Source organism: Portunus trituberculatus, chromosome 27 (assembly GCF_017591435.1).
Source record: "Portunus trituberculatus isolate SZX2019 chromosome 27, ASM1759143v1, whole genome shotgun sequence".
Taxonomy (NCBI): Eukaryota; Metazoa; Arthropoda; class Malacostraca; order Decapoda; family Portunidae; genus Portunus; species Portunus trituberculatus.
The window spans coordinates 5,306,527-5,321,869 of record NC_059281.1 but is presented as its reverse complement, the minus strand read 5'-3'; the positions used below and the strand labels follow the sequence as shown (position 1 = coordinate 5,321,869).

The following is a 15,343-nucleotide window of genomic DNA, read 5'->3' as shown; positions in this document are numbered from 1 at the left end:
AGGTTAATTCAGATTGATTTAGGTTAGGTTACTCAAGACTACCTTATATTGCGTTACGTGAGTTTAAGTTTGCTTTCAAGTGACGTTAGGGTAGATTATTGAGTCATTTTTTTAAATAAATGCGATTTTATCTTTCTTCAATGACGTGTATGGAGATGAAACACCTGAGACTTGGCAGGTTACGAGGCCACACCTGGATTGATTAACACCTTTCCCTCTCTCTCTCTCTCTCTCTCTCTCTCTCTCTCTCTCTCTCTCTCTCTCTCTCTCTCTCTCTCTCTCTCAAATATGTCAGTACTCAAAGACGCCTTGCATGTTAAAATAGTAGGCATTGTTTAAGTGAAATTATCTTTAAATTATGGGTATAGGTAGAGAAGGGAGGAGAGAAACAAGTATGCGTGTGCGTGTGTCAGCTGGAGATCAGTCAGTTAGTCAGTCAGTTTTTCAGTGAGCCGGCCTGATAAATGGCCTTGTCCGGTATCGCCTCGCTGCCGTGGCATGAAGAGACAAAAAAGTTAATGTTGCCACGAGTAAAAAAAGTAGATACAAAAATTCAGAGTATGTTGTGTGTGTGTGTGTGTGTGAAAGAGAGAGAGAGAGTTTTTGTTTGTACATATTGTTTGTATATCTACATAATTAAGGCATTTTAGAGGGGTTTTTTTTTTATTTATTTAAGGTATACTGCGTTTGAGAGAAGTTAAGTGTGAGTATATAAATAAGCTATGCAAAAAAATATTATCTATTTTAAAGAGGAAGTAAATCAACGAATCAGGAAAAAAAATATTGTCACATTAGTCTTTCGCCATGAAGAAAAAAAATACCACCTTACGAAAATAACTTTAATTTTACTCTCTGCTTCTGAATAAGTATTTTTCTTAGTATTTTTCCTAAAGATGACAAACTACTCTCTTATTTTACTGTATATGTGAAATTATTAGCCCACACATAAAGTAGATAATAAATAAACAAACATTTTTAAGCCAGCGTAAGAATCAGTCTGTTTGACGTAAGTGCTGCCGGGTCATGAGAGGTCACTAGTTAAACCTGACCGAACCTGAGAGGAGGGGACTGTATTAGGATGTGTGGGAGGTCACTAGGTGGAGCAGAGTGGATGTGTTGGAGTGTATGGAGGAGCAGGAGTGGGTTGTGTCAGGGCAGAAAGGTCTTTTAAGTGGTATAGAGGATTAAACAAGGCTGACGTAAGCAAAATGTTCAGTATCAGTAATCAGGTTAGAACCATAATTAATGCGCTGAAGTTAGACTAAGTAATCAGGTTCTTAGCACCGAGTCATTAGGAGATTAGACAAATTAATGGACATGTTTAATAGGTGGAAATAGGAAGGCGAGTTTCATACAGTGACTGCCTCTTGTAGACCTGATGGCTTATTTTTTTTTTTATTTTTTTTTTTTACATTACAAGGGCACTGGCCAAGGGCAAACAAAGTGTTGGAAAAAAAAAATCCCGCTGGTTGCCAGGCCCTGTTAAGAAGAAAGGAGAAAGAGAAAAAACAAAAAAAATCTAAAAGGAGGGTCCAGTTAACGTAAGAGGTGTCTTGACACTCCTCTTTTGAAAGAGTTTAAGTCATAGGCAGGTGGAAATACAGACACAGGTAGAGAGTTCCAGAGTTTACCAGTGTAGGGAATGAAGGAGTGAAGATACTGGTTAACTCTTGCATTAGGAAGATGGACAGAATAGGGATGAGAAGAAGTAGAGAGTCTTGTGCAGCGAGGCCGCAGGAGGGGAAGGCATGCAGTTAGCAAGTTCAGAAGAGCAGACAGCATGAAAACAGCGGTAGAAGACAGATAAAGATGCAACATTGCGGCGGTGACTTAAAGAATCAAGACAGTCAGTTAGAGGAGAAGAGTTGATAAGACGAAAAGCTTTAGATTCCACCTTGTTTAGTAAAGCTGTGTGTGGATCCCCAGACATGAGAGCCATACTCCATACACGGGCGGATAAGGCCCTTGTACAGAGCAAGCAGCTGGGAGGAGAGAAAAATGGACGAAGACGCCATAGGACACCTAACTTCTTGGAAGCTGATTTAGCAAGAGTAGAGATGTGAAATTTCCAGTTTAGATTTTTAGTGAAGGATAGACCGAGTGTGTTTAATGTAGAGGAGAGGGGAAGTTGAGTGTTATTGAAGAAGAGAGGATAGTTGTCTGGAAGGTTATGTCGAGTAGATAGTTGTAGAAATTGAGTTTTTGAGGCATTGAACAAAACCAGGTTTTCTCTGCCCCAATCAGAAACAAGTGAAAGATCTATTTTCTGACGATTTTAGTAGGGCTTTAGGGTACAATGATCGAGTTCAGTGGGGTGTGGAAGTCGCTTGGGAAGGAACGATGAGTGGATGTGTTGCGGTGAAGAGACGGGTTAATTGGGATGCGTTCTGATGAGGAGGGTTGATTGGTGTGTGGAAGGATGTAGGTAAGTGTAGCTTGTTAGTGTTGATGGGTTGTGTTAGGGTTGGTTGGGTCTGTTGTTGGGGCAGCAGTGGACCTCATCTCAAGTGCCTGTAGTGGATCAAACGTGACACACACCACACCTCACTATCCCGCACCCCTACCACCACCACCACAGCCCCTCCAGGCCCTCACCCCCCTCCCTCTACCTCCCCCACCCTGGATAATTGCCAACCTCGCCCGACACCCCTGCCCCACCCTGCGCTCCAGCCCCACCCCCCCACCAACCCATCTGTCTCGGACCGCCAGCCCCCCGGGGAGTGTGTGTGACTTTTTGAGTGCCAATAGAGCCACACACCCTGCCCACACATGCACGCACGCACGCACGCACGCAACGCACACACGCAGGCAAGCACGCATTCAACCACACAGCTTCACTACCCCACATCTCCTGTCACTTACACATACACACAGTAAAGGTTTTGAAATCTTGTTTACTCTCTCTCTCTCTCTCTCTCTCTCTCTCTCTCTCTCTCTCTCTCTCTCTCTCTCTCTCTCTCTCTCTCTCTCTCTCTCTCTCTCTCTCTCTCTCTCTCTCTCTCTCTCTCTCTCTCTCTCTCTCTCTCTGACTCTGTAAATATTCTCACGTACACAGGCACATAAATTTGACACACACAAAAAAAAACCATACATATTCAAAGGATTCATAAAATATTAAGTTTATTTACACATTTCATACGCATTCCAGCAGTTCTCCCCTTTTACATAGAAAAATACATAAATACATAGATATACATACACATGCCTACACTTACCTCCATTCCTACCTTTAGACACACACACACACACACACACACACACACACACACACACACACACACACACACACACACACACACACACACACACCTCTATGTACATGTATTTTTGTACGTGTGTGGACATAAATATAAATAATCCGTGAAACTTGGTGACACATGTGCAGGTTTCACGTTACACACACACACACACACACACACACACACACACACACACACACACACACACACACACACACACACACACACACACACACACACACACACACACACACACACACACACACACACACACACACACACACCAGCTTGGTATCTATATAACACTGACAAGGACAGACAGGTCTCTCCGCTCCCATTCTCTCTCTCTCTCTCTCTCTCTCTCTCTCTCTCTCTCTCTCTCTCTCTCTCTCTCTCTCTCTCTCTCTCCTCATATCATTCTGTATCTCATTTATTCCTATTTTTTTTTTCTTTTTGCCTTTCTTTTCTCTTATTCATTTCCTTTCCTTCGTATGTCATGTCTATAGGGATCATGTTCAATCATGTTCAGTCATGTTACGTGTCACCATCACCTCTGCCTTGCAGGAGAACACTTCACTTTCATTATCTATTTACCTTTCACATTCAGTTAGCCTTATTGTTTTTTTTTTCTCTCTTTTTCTTTTTTATTACGGTTTAATGGGTGAAAATTTTGCGCCTATACCAATTGATTTTTTAGACCTGAACACGTGTTAGGATGAATTATACTCGTCCGTCAGGTGTCATTAGTGTCTTTGTAATTAATGAGTGTACCTGTCTGTTTTAATTAGGAGTTAATGTATAATGCCTCATCTGTTCCGTTTTGTTATGTTATTTTAAGCTGAACGAAGAGTGAGAGAGTGAGGGATTGGGGGGAGGGAGAGTGAAGGGAGTAATTGATAGATGAGACAGACAGGGAGAGAAGGAACACAAGTAAGGAACAGGGGCGGAAATGGAAGAGGGGAGAAGAAAAGGGGGAAAACGAAAGGTTGTTGAGAATATCATTAGTGTAAAATGTATTAGTTTAGTGTTTAATATTTCGCTACGTGCTTCTCAAATATCCCAGAAATATATATAGGAATGAACACTATAAAGAATAATAGCATTTAAACTTTTCTATCATTTTCTTTGAATTTACAGAAAAAATAGCGAAGATCAAGCCATTATTTTTTTTTTTTTTTTTTACTAAATTACAAGAAAATAAGGAGAGTGAAAAAGGCCAAATCATTTACACGAAACACTTGCTGATCTTTCGAAACTTACCTTCATCCTCTTCATCATCATCATCATCACCACCACATATCATCATCACCATCATCACCTACCATCATCCTTTTCCAACCTTGTAAATCCTGGAGCCTTTATTTTTTCCCCTCCCTCTCTTATCTTTCCTTTGTTTGTTTTGTTTTGAGTGAGTCAAGCACCCATCATCATCATCACCACCACTATCATCACCATCACCAGTATCTTCATTAACGGGGCATTATCTTTGGCAACTTCTCATGCAGAAAATAAGACGAGGCATAAGGTGTGTGTGTGTGTGTGTGTGTGTGTGTGTGTGTGTGTGTGTGTGTGTGTGTGTGTGTGTGTGTGTGTGTGCGTGCCAAAATGCGCCAGCAGTTAGTAGTGGTGGTGGTGGTGTAGCAGTTGTTTTTATGTTGGTGGTGTTGTTGATTTTGTTGTTGTCGTTGTTGTAATAGTAGCAGTAGTAGAAGAAGAAGGAAAAGAAGCAGAAAGAGAAGGAGAGAAGGAATGGAGAAAGGAAAAGACTAGTAATTGTAGTAGTAGTAGTAGCAGCAGCAGCAGCAGCAGCAACAGCATTAATAATAGGAGTAGTGGTAGTAGTAGTAATAGTAGTAGTAGTAGTAGTAGTGGTGGCAGCAGCACCACCACCACCACCACCACCACCACCACCACCAGTGGTGGTGGTGGTGGTGGTGGTGGTGGTGGTGGCGGCAGCAGCAGTGTTAATGGTGGTGGGATTGGTGGTGGTGGTGGTGGTGGTGGTGGTGGTGGTGGTGGTGGTGGTGGTGGCAGCGTTAGGTGGTGGTAATGGTGGTGGTGGTGGTGGTGGTGGTGGTGGTGGTGGTGGTGGTGGTGGTGCCAGCGGCGTTAATGGGATGGTGGTGGTGGTGGTGGCGGTGGTGATGGTGGTGGTGGTGGTGGTGGTGGTGGTGGTGGTGGTGGTGATGATGGTGGTGGCAGTGGTGGTGGTGGTAACAGCGTTAATGGTGGTGGTAATGGTGGTGGTGGTGGTGGTAATGGTGGTGGTGGTGGCGGTGGTGGTGGTGGTGGTGGTGGTGGTGGTGGTGGTGGTGGTGGTGGTGGTGGTAACAGCAGTAATAGTGGTGGTAGTGGTGGTGGTGGTAGTAGTGGTAGTAGTGGTAGTGTAGTAGTAGTAGTAGTAGTAGTAGTAATAGTAGAAGTAGTAGTAGTAGTAGTAGTAGCACTAGTAGCAGTAGTAATAGTAGTAGAAGGGATAGTAGTATGAGTAGGAGTAGTATTAATAGTATAGATATTTACATTTTCTGTCTCGTTTTCTTTCTTGGTGTGTTTATTTACCATGAGTTCACTGGAGACGTGAACCTGCACCTGATTGGCTGTTGGCAGCTACGCCCTTTTTTTCTCATTGGTTACTTCTCTTATCTATTTACTTTTCCTTTTGTGACCTATACCAATGTTTTCTTTCAATCTTTGCGTGCGTACCGTATGTGCTCTCTCTCTCTCTCTCTCTCTCTCTCTCTCTCTCTCTCTCTCTCTCTCTCATCTTGGAACCTGTTTCTTCTAGCAAATTAATCTCCTTACTTCCTGCGTTTCTATTTTTCCTCCTCCTCCTCCTCCTCCTCCTCCTCCTCCTCCTCCTCCTCCTCCTCCTCCTCCTCCTCCTTCTCCTCCTCTCTCATATTAGGATATTTTCTTACTTGTCGTGTTCCTTTTACTTCCTCATGCTTGAACCCAGTCACTCTCCTCCCTTTTTTTTCAATCTCTCCCTTCTTTCTCTCCCTCTTTCTTATTCGCTGGCTTGTTTTCCTTTGTCTCTCCTTCCTTCCTTGTTTACTTACTTGTTTTTCTGCGTCTCTTCTTTTTTTTTTTCCTTTTCCTTCTTCTCTTCCTTCCTTCCTTCCTTCCTTCCTTTTTCTTTACATACTTGTCTATCCATCCTTTATTTTCTCCTTCACTCATCACTCCCTCCTGTCCCACAAACAATAACACACACACACACACACACACACACACACACACACACACACACACACACACACATTCACTGAAGTTTATTGACCACAGAATCGTAACTTTGACATAAACATAATACCATGACCTCAACACAACACGTAAATAAGCCGTGTTAGAAGCCAAACGCACCACTTCAAAAGCTACACGCAGGTATTAAAGGCCAGAGCACGTACTATGAGACACACCCACACACACACACACACACTCACGCACGCACCTGTCACCTCCCCGCCCAGTAACAGATGACGGTGTCCACGTTTCAGGAAAGGAATCTACGTAGTGTTTGTGGACCCGTTTTGTTCCCGAGCGTGTTGACTCCTAGTGCTAATTCTGCCTCTCGTGTGGATATAAATATACACACACTGACAGACGCACACATTCACACGCACACACAAACATACACGCACTCACGAGGATAAGATGAAATATGGTAAATAGTAAGGACAGATTTAAAGGTAAAGTGTGACAGCAACAAGAGAGACGCAGACACAAAGACAGACAGGAATGGCATGGTAAATAGAAAGGAAGGAAATGTGATATGAGATACGACAATAGTTACAGAGAGAGAGAGAGAGAGAGAGAGAGAGAGAGAGAGAGAGAGAGAGAGAGAGAGAGAGAGAGAGAGAGAGAGAGAGAGAGAGAGAGAGAGAGAGAGAGAGAGAGAGAGAGAGAGAGAGAGAGAGAGAGAAAGAGAGTTTCCCCATGATGAATCTAGACCATTTCTGAGTTAAAAGCATCCTTGCGGGTAGGGGGGGTGCGCACACACACACACACACACACACACACACACACACACACACACACACACACACACACACACACACACACACACACAGAGAGAGAGAGAGAGAGAGAGAGAGAGAGAGAGAGAGAGAGAGAAACATGTGCTACAGATTAAGGAGTTATTTTCTAAACGATCAGAGAGAAATTGCTTGAGAAACTACTTTGATTATCTTAGCCAACCACGCTCAGAGAGAGAGAGAGAGAGAGAGAGAGAGAGAGAGAGAGAGAGAGAGAGAGAGAGAGAAACTTGAGAGCTGAGAATGAATGTAGTAAACAACCCAGTAAACCTGAAAACCACAACAAATACAACAAAAACAACAATAACCACCACCACCACCAACAACAACAACAACAACAACAACAGTATCTCGAGTCCTCGACGACAATCACAAGGCCGTTCCCAATATAAAATGACAGCCTCTTAATCACCTTTGAGATGAAACCTGGGCTCTTAGTTGTGGTGGTGGTGGTGGCGGCGGCGGCGGTGATGGCGGTGGTGTTGGTGGTGTTGGTGGTAGTGGTGGTGGTGGTCATGCCCTGTCGCTTGCCAGACTGCTAAAGCTCCGAAAGGTTAGGGAATGAGGGGAGAGGGGAGGAGGGGAAGGGGAAAGGGAAAAAGGTTAGGAAGAGGAAAGAGGAATATGACAGCGAGGGAGAAATGTAGGAATAGGGAAGCAAGAAAGAGAGGATAGGTGGAAAATGGGGTAAGTTAGGAGAAGAGAGGAATTGATGGGAGATAAAGCGTGAATCAGAAGAAAGAGGAGAAGGAATATTGAAAGAACTTGAAACGAAAATGTAGGAGGAAATGGAAGAGAATAAAGGAGAGGAGAGAGATGGCAGGGAAAAGGGGGAGTAGAAATGGAATAAAGAAGAAAGAGAGGGACTCGAAATATATTGGTAAGAGAAAACAAGAAGAGAAGGGAGAGAGGGAAATGGAAAGACAGAGAAAGGAGAGGAGAGAGAAATGATAAGGATAAAGGAAATAGAAAAGGAATAGAAGAATAAGGAAAATTAAGGAAAAGAAGAGAAGAAATAGAAGTAAATCGAAGAAAGAAGAAGAGAAAGAGGAGGAATGAAGGAAGAATAAAAGGAAAAGGAAAAAAAATTAAGAGAGAAGTATAGATAATGTAGAAGGGAATGAAAGAGAAAAGATAGAATTAACAGGTAAAAGAAGAGAGAAAGAGATGCGGAGTAGAGGACAAGAAAGATGGAAATAAACAGTAGACAGCGTAAAAATGGAAGATGGAAGAGGAGAGGTAGAAATTATTATTAAAATATATATAAATTCTCCTCTCTCTCTCTCTCTCTCTCTCTCTCTCTCTCTCTCTCTCTCTCTCTCTCTCTCTCTCTCTCTCTCTCTCTCTCTCTCTCGACGTCATGTATGGTTATCTCTTGTCATATAAGTCGTTGAGAAAAGGGGAGAGAGAGAGAGAGAGAGAGAGAGAGAGAGAGAGAGAGAGAGAGAGAGAGAAATTAATTATATACTAAAGAAAATTTCCCCGTCTCTATCTGCCCTTTTATCGCTATCCTTTCCTCCTCCTCCTCCTCCTCCTCCTCCTTCTGCACACCTGGCACTCCTGACGCCACACTCCCACCAGGTGAGTTTCTTTTCACCTGTATTTAGCTTCGGCACAGGTAGAAAAAAACTTATATACGTATGCCACCATCGACGTGTGTCTGTGTGTGTGTGTGTGTGTGTGTGTGTGTGCGCGCGCGCGCTTCAGTGTTGCTGTTGTGGCTATGTGGTGGTGGTGGTGGTGGTGGTGACGCGAGCCACTCGCACTCTCAGGTCCCGCAGTAGTGGTCGTCGCGTCACCTGGGCAGCAGCAGCAAGACGGTGTCATGGCGGAAGCACAGCGACGGCGGCGTTTGGCCACCCTGGAGGAGTACCTGTCCTCACTGGCAGCGGGCAATCCTGCCTGGCGGCACAAGGCAATGCAGAAGAACGACACATTTATCGGGCGCCTAGAGAGGGAAGACTGTCGCGGCAGGAGTGAAGGCGTGCATTGCCGCCCCGCCCCATCCCAGGCTCCTGACTCTGGGGCGTCAGCACCCCCTGTACAGCTGCTATGGTCCCCGGAGGAGGGCCGCCACCTGGTAGCGTCGCGGGACATCGCTGCAGGGGAGGATATATTTCGTGAGCCGCCGCTAGTACTCACCCCTCGACCTCATCCCGAGCCGGTCTGCCTGGCCTGCCTGGCGCCCCTCAAGGCAGACTGGTCAGGATGTGAAGGATGCGGCGCCCCTCTGTGTTCCCCTCCTTGCGACGGGGAGCTGCACGTCGTGTCGGAGTGCGGCATGCTGGCTGGATTAGGCCTGCAGCAGGATCGTGACCAGCTGCTTCCACTGAACCAGTTGCTGACCACCACCAGGACGCTGTTGCTCCTCCAAGAGGCGCCGCAAGCTGGCCACGTCATAGAGGCGATGCAAAGCAATGTAGAGAAGCGGCAGCGTTCTGTTGTGGCGCAGGCCATGGAGAAACGCGTGATGGAGGGCCTGAGGCGGCTGGGCATGGAGGAGGAGGAGGGCGTGGTGCGGCACATCTGTGGCGTGTTTGACACCAACGCTTTTGCCGTGGACGGCGGGAGAGCCCTACTGCCCCTCGCCGCCCTCATGAACCACCACTGCAGCGCCAACACGCAACACTGGTTCCACCGCGGCACGCTGGTGGTGCGCGCTGTGAGTATTGCTTCGCCTCCACAAGGCGGGAGAGCGAAGTTGTGACCAAGGGGAGGAATGAAGAGCCATGCAACATTCATGATTTATTGTTTAATACCAGACACCAACAAGGGACCCTGGTTTCCTGCAGGCGCGGAACATCCCTAAGGGCGAGGCCATCACTAATACCTACACGCCGGTGCTGTGGGGCAACCGCGCGCGCGCTGCCTACCTGGCCTCCTCCAAGCTGTTCACATGCCGTTGTGAGCGGTGCCTCGATCCGCGCGAGCTGGGCTCCCACCTCAGCTCAGTCAGGTGCCGCCAGTGCCAGGGTGGCGTCCTGCTGCCTCCTTCATCCCCTGCCGAGACAGTCTGGCAGTGTGAAAGCTGCGGGGAGAACGTGGCAGCGGCTGCAGTGGAGGCAATGGTGCGCGCTGCGGCAACCATGGCCAAGGGAGCCGTGGGGGATGCGGAGGAGCTGCAAGCCGTGGTTTGCCAGATGACCCGCCTGGTGGGGGAGTGCCACTACGTAACGGTGGGCGCCAAGCACTCCCTTGTGGAGACCATCATGGCGGGCCGGCTCCACGGTGAGAGAGAGAGAGAGAGAGAGAGAGAGAGAGAGGTTGTTCACATGAATCATGCAAGCAAACATTAGAGTATAGAAGAATAACAACACGTCAACCAGAATACTGCACACCCCCGCTCTCTTCTCCACGTCAGATGTGTCCGGCGCTGACCTCCGCCGCGTGGTTGACCTGTGTGGTGACCTGCTGCATATCGCTGATCTCCTCGAGCCCGGCCTCTCCAGGTTAAGGGGTGCGTACTTTCTTCCTTAATTAATGGAGTATTTGGGGGGAGAGGGGGAACCAGGTTAATTAGAGATCCTTAGCTGGTGACTGGCGCCCGTGTTGCAGACTTACCTGGCCACCTGTTGGGATCATTAAGTCAGGTGTGACTTGACGACTGAACAAAAGCTGAGCTGATATTTTTTTCTGAATATGTGAATCTCTCTCTCTCTCTCTCTCTCTCTCTCTCTCTCTCTCTCTCTCTCTCTCTCTCTCTCTCTCTCTCTCTCTCTCTCTCTCTCTCTCTCTCTCTCTCTCTCTCCAGGTGTGTTACTACTGGAGCAGGTGAGGGCAGCTGCTGAATTGCTGAGAAGACAAACTGCTGCTGATTTTTCTGCTATCTCATCTGTCACTGATACTGAAGAAACAACTGCTACTATTACTTCTACTTCTACTTCTACTGCCTTTGATATTACATGTGATGAAAGTGCACCAAGTCAATTAAGCCTCATACAGGTAATGACCGTAGATTATTATGGTGCCTCTTGCCTGAATATTTTATGTGTAAGTGTTGTAATGGTGTGTAATAGTAATAGTGTGGTCAATAAATCATGCTTCCGTCTGGCTATCAATCTATTGCTAAGTTTTCTTTGTTTATGTTTTGCTTGTAAAGTTCACTGCATAGAAGGAATTGGACTTGGCATATTCTTTTACCATTTTTTTTTCTTTAAGTTCACTTCCATTTATTTTTTCTCGGTTGTTTCCCTTTTCCCTTTTCTTTCCATTTTTTTTTTACAAGTATTCATTTTATTCTTTCTAAATTTCGCTTATGACTGTCATTCCTTGCTAAGTTTTTCTTGTAAGTATTTTTTGCTAGTTATTTTCCAGTCATTTTTTGCAATTTTTTTCCTTTTCCCATTTCCATTCTAGACTTGTAGTTGTCCTCTTTCCCCTTCTCTAGTTGATACCCGTTAGAACTTTATTTTCCTTTCTTTTCTTTCTTTTTTCCCTTCCCAAGAAACTGAAGGCAGCGGCGACGGAGAGCGAGAACATTCTTCAGTATGATCCTCGCCTCCCTCACGCCCAGGAAGTCCTTCGTCTCCTGCAGGAACTTCAAGCTAATGGAAAGGCAGAGAATGAAGAGAAGGAAGCGAAGGTGAAGAAAGAGGAGGAGGGAAAGGAAGGCTCTCATTGAAGATAGTACATAAATTTCTTTACTCCTGAGGAAAGAAAGAAAGAATAAAAGTTAGATTAATATAGTTAAAGGTCGTCCATTCACTTTTCATTGGGTTGAAATGAATCGATCTGGCAACTTGATATTATTTCCATCTTTTGTAGTTTTTTTTTTTTATTCAATCATTCACTGATTCATTCATTCATTTGCTCATGCGCTCGTTCTAGACAAATTATTATTCATTAGTAAGTATTTTTCTGTGCATCTTTTTTGCTTTTTTCAAGGCTCAGTAATTTTCACCTGTAACATTGCACTCACTTTCTCACTCACGTACTCTTGTTGGTTACTTATAGTTTCTTATCTTTTCTTTTGGATCAACCCCAATTCATTCGTTCTTCCAGGTTTTCTAATTTCTTTCCATGTGGATTCCACAAGTATTCTTTTCATCACAGTTTTTTCGCTTTAATTTTTCCTCTAGTTGCCTTTCATTTAACGATCGAATAGCATTTAACTTCGTTTCACTTTTATTTTCCCTTTCTACAAAATCGGGAGCTGCTTTGTGATCCTGTTAATATTGGCGGACGGACAGTTGGTTCATCGTCCGCCTTTTATCTTAGCTTAGAATTTGGCGGTAATGAAGCAAGCTAGAGTTTCCAGATAAAGGATTATAGATTTAGTCCCGTGTGCCAACAGGTCTGTATTATTAACTCTTGTTTTATTTCTTTGTATGTATTGCACCATGCTCCATGGAGTAGGTACAGTTATTATTTTGTTTCAGGGTTCGATCTTCTTTACTGCTCACTGGTTAATAAATGGCTATCCTATTTGCGTGTTTTGGATACTTGATTAACGTAGTGGTGAGAATAGCGCAGTAGTAGTAGTAGTAGTAGTACGTAGCAGTAGAAGTAGTAATAGTAGTAGTGATCAAGTAATGCTGGTGTATCTATATTCAGTGGTTCCCAACCTGTGGTACGCGTACCACTAGTGGTACGCGAGGGCCTTCCAGGTGGTACGCGAGCACTTTCGGGGTCATGAACGATTTTTAGTTATTTTTTACTTCACAAAAATGTTTACTGCCTACTAACATAAAATAAAATGATTTCCGATGTGCTGTGAGCAAAGTCATGCATTGACCAGCTGGTGGAGAAGAAGCAGATGCAGCCCTCGCATTGAGTTGAATTTTTTTTAGTTCATTTGTGTGTTCTACTTGTAAAATTATGGTAAATAAAGTAATATCTGATCGAATTGAGTTTCTCTGGAACCAGGTGGTCACGACTGTACAGGACCTCCAAGTGGTACTAGATCACTAAAAGGTTGGGAACCACTGATCTATAAGTTTTATTTATACGCTTCTGGTTCTTTTACTACCACAACAACAACAGCTACTACTACTACTACTACTACTACTACTACTACTACTCCTGCTGCTGGTGTGTTGATAAGAATACAAGTACTTCGTGTGTTGTAATATTTATTTCTCTCTCTCTCTCTCTCTCTCTCTCTCTCTCTCTCTCTCTCTCTCTCACGACTTGTCAACATTCACACCCTCACTCACTGATCCCTTGGGCGTCTGTCCCTTCTCACTCCCCTCGCTCTTGTCCCCACCCTCTCCTGGCGGCTCCACCTTCATAGTCTTTCTGCTTCCCTCTCGCGTGAGCCTCCCTTGCCTCCTACCACTACTTCTACGGGGCCCTGCTGAGCCCTTCCCTTCCTCTGCTTCAGTCTTTCCACTTTGAGTATCCTTAGAATCCTTAGCATCCTTTTTAGGGGGTGCGCTGCCTCTCCCCGCGGGTATGCTAGAGGCGCTGGGTCTGAGGGAAGCAGGGTGTGTGGCGGCTCGGGCGGTGGTGGTAACAGTCATGGCGTCTAATAGAAAGTTATGCAGTCTCTTCAAGACGGTTCCAGTGGCTGCCTTGGGTCCCAGGGGAGGAAGGGAGTGTTGGTACGCCCGCGCCACGCTGTAGATGTTGACGAGGGCCAGCCGCACGCGCGTGAGGTGTGTGTGCGTGTGCGTGGAAGCGGTCTGGAGAGCGGCAAGGCGGGCCTCCATCTCACTCAAGTTGCGGGAGGAGGTCCAGCTGGCGGCACGCTCTCGGTAAAGCTTCAACAGTGCCTCTCCCTCCCGCTCCTTCTCGCTCTGTACGGAAAGAAGTGTGGCGACGTAAAGTGAATCGACACTTCTTCAAAAATGCTTTAAACCATATTAAGTCACAGAAATAAGCCCATCATTGAAAAACAAAGTAGATGTGTCAAATCTAACAAAAGATGCCTTTTCTACTCAATTTCCCTTATCATACATTTCAGCAGTTAAACGTCATTGAAAAACCATTATGTACCACTCAAGTTACGTAAGGAAGTAACTATGCCCTTCAGCTGCAAAATCATCATGTTTACCCTAAAAACTTCATTCTCTGCTACTATTTGTCTAAAGAAAACTAAAGTGGGCCACACTCAAACATTTCGAAAAGTTACTGAGAGTTTTAAGAGTGCTTCCATAACCCTGGCGCTGGATAAACGTACTATTATACACCTACCAGAGCAAGAATGGAAAAATATATATATATATATATATATATATATATATATATATATATATATATATATATATATATATATATATATATATATATATATATATATATATATATATATATATATATATATATATATATATATATATATATATATATATATATATATATATACTCGAACACGAATAATCATATTTGTAGTCTAGAAAATAGTGATGAGAAACCAAACGCTTAGGAATACGAGGAAGGACAGCAATTAACTTGGACAAAGACGAGGAGTTCCCGGCGGGCGTGGTGCAGCTGGCGGAAGGCGAGGTTGACCTTGAGTAGCAGTTGCAGTCTGAGGGTGAGCAGATCCCGGAAGCGGCCACACACGCCCTCTACGGTAGCCGCCTCACTCCCGAAGGTAACAACGCTTCTCTCCACGTACTCCTGAGAGAGAGAGAGAGAGAGAGAGAGAGAGAACGTGTCTCAGGAAATTAAGGATTTTTCTATACTTCATTGAATTTTCGTTAATTCATAGGTAGAAAGAAAAGATATATTATGTTGCCAAGAAATGTACTCTGGCTAACGAATTAATATGTTACTTATAACTAAATTTATAATAAATTACCTCTCTATCATTGCTGATACACTGAACTATAATTAGTAACATCTACCCTAACTTTTCTTCCTAACAGTGGAGTGCTAGGTAATTATGTGACCTTTTCTCACCTTGTACGTGGAGTAGGTGGCGACCTTGGCGGTGGTGGCGGCCGTGATGCTGCTGGTGGCGTGAATCAGCCGCTGCAGTCTGGCCACCTCCTCCTGTTGCAGACCACACTCTGCAGCCTCCCGCTCCAGCAGTAACTCGCTTTCTCGCTTTCTCTCCTCCTGGGCCTGACGAAGTTAGGATCAAGTTACAGAGAGAGAGAGACTTCCCTCGTCTTTCACCATTTC

The 15,343-nt window shown here is 44.8% G+C and overlaps 2 protein-coding genes across 6 annotated transcripts in view; one reads left to right on the top strand and one right to left on the bottom strand.

The window, feature by feature from the left end:
• LOC123509710 (SET domain-containing protein SmydA-8-like) overlaps positions 1-12,697 on the top strand; it is a 14,085-nt gene extending 1,388 nt beyond the window's left edge. For 2 of the 4 annotated variants that reach the window (XM_045264215.1, XM_045264213.1), the window contains exons 2-6: positions 9,046-9,935; positions 10,066-10,501; positions 10,635-10,730; positions 11,025-11,215; positions 11,718-12,697. In XM_045264215.1, coding sequence (XP_045120150.1) covers positions 9,099-9,935; positions 10,066-10,501; positions 10,635-10,730; positions 11,025-11,215; positions 11,718-11,894 — 1,737 coding nt within the window. In that variant the 5' untranslated portion in view covers positions 9,046-9,098 and the 3' untranslated portion in view covers positions 11,895-12,697. Of the gene's footprint in view, positions 1-9,045; positions 9,936-10,065; positions 10,502-10,634; positions 10,731-11,024; positions 11,216-11,498; positions 11,666-11,717 lie in introns of those variants that run through there. The other 2 variants (XM_045264216.1, XM_045264217.1) reach the window with 2 other exon arrangements.
• A 673-nt stretch (positions 12,698-13,370) lies between these two features.
• LOC123509711 overlaps positions 13,371-15,343 on the bottom strand; it is a 3,089-nt gene continuing 1,116 nt past the window's right edge. For both annotated transcript variants that reach the window (XM_045264218.1, XM_045264219.1), the window contains 3 exons: positions 15,119-15,283; positions 14,666-14,836; positions 13,371-14,010 (listed from right to left, as the gene is read on the bottom strand). In XM_045264218.1, the coding sequence (XP_045120153.1) occupies positions 13,396-14,010; positions 14,666-14,836; positions 15,119-15,283 (951 nt within the window). In that variant the 3' untranslated portion in view covers positions 13,371-13,395. The remainder of the gene's footprint in view (positions 14,011-14,665; positions 14,837-15,118; positions 15,284-15,343) is intronic.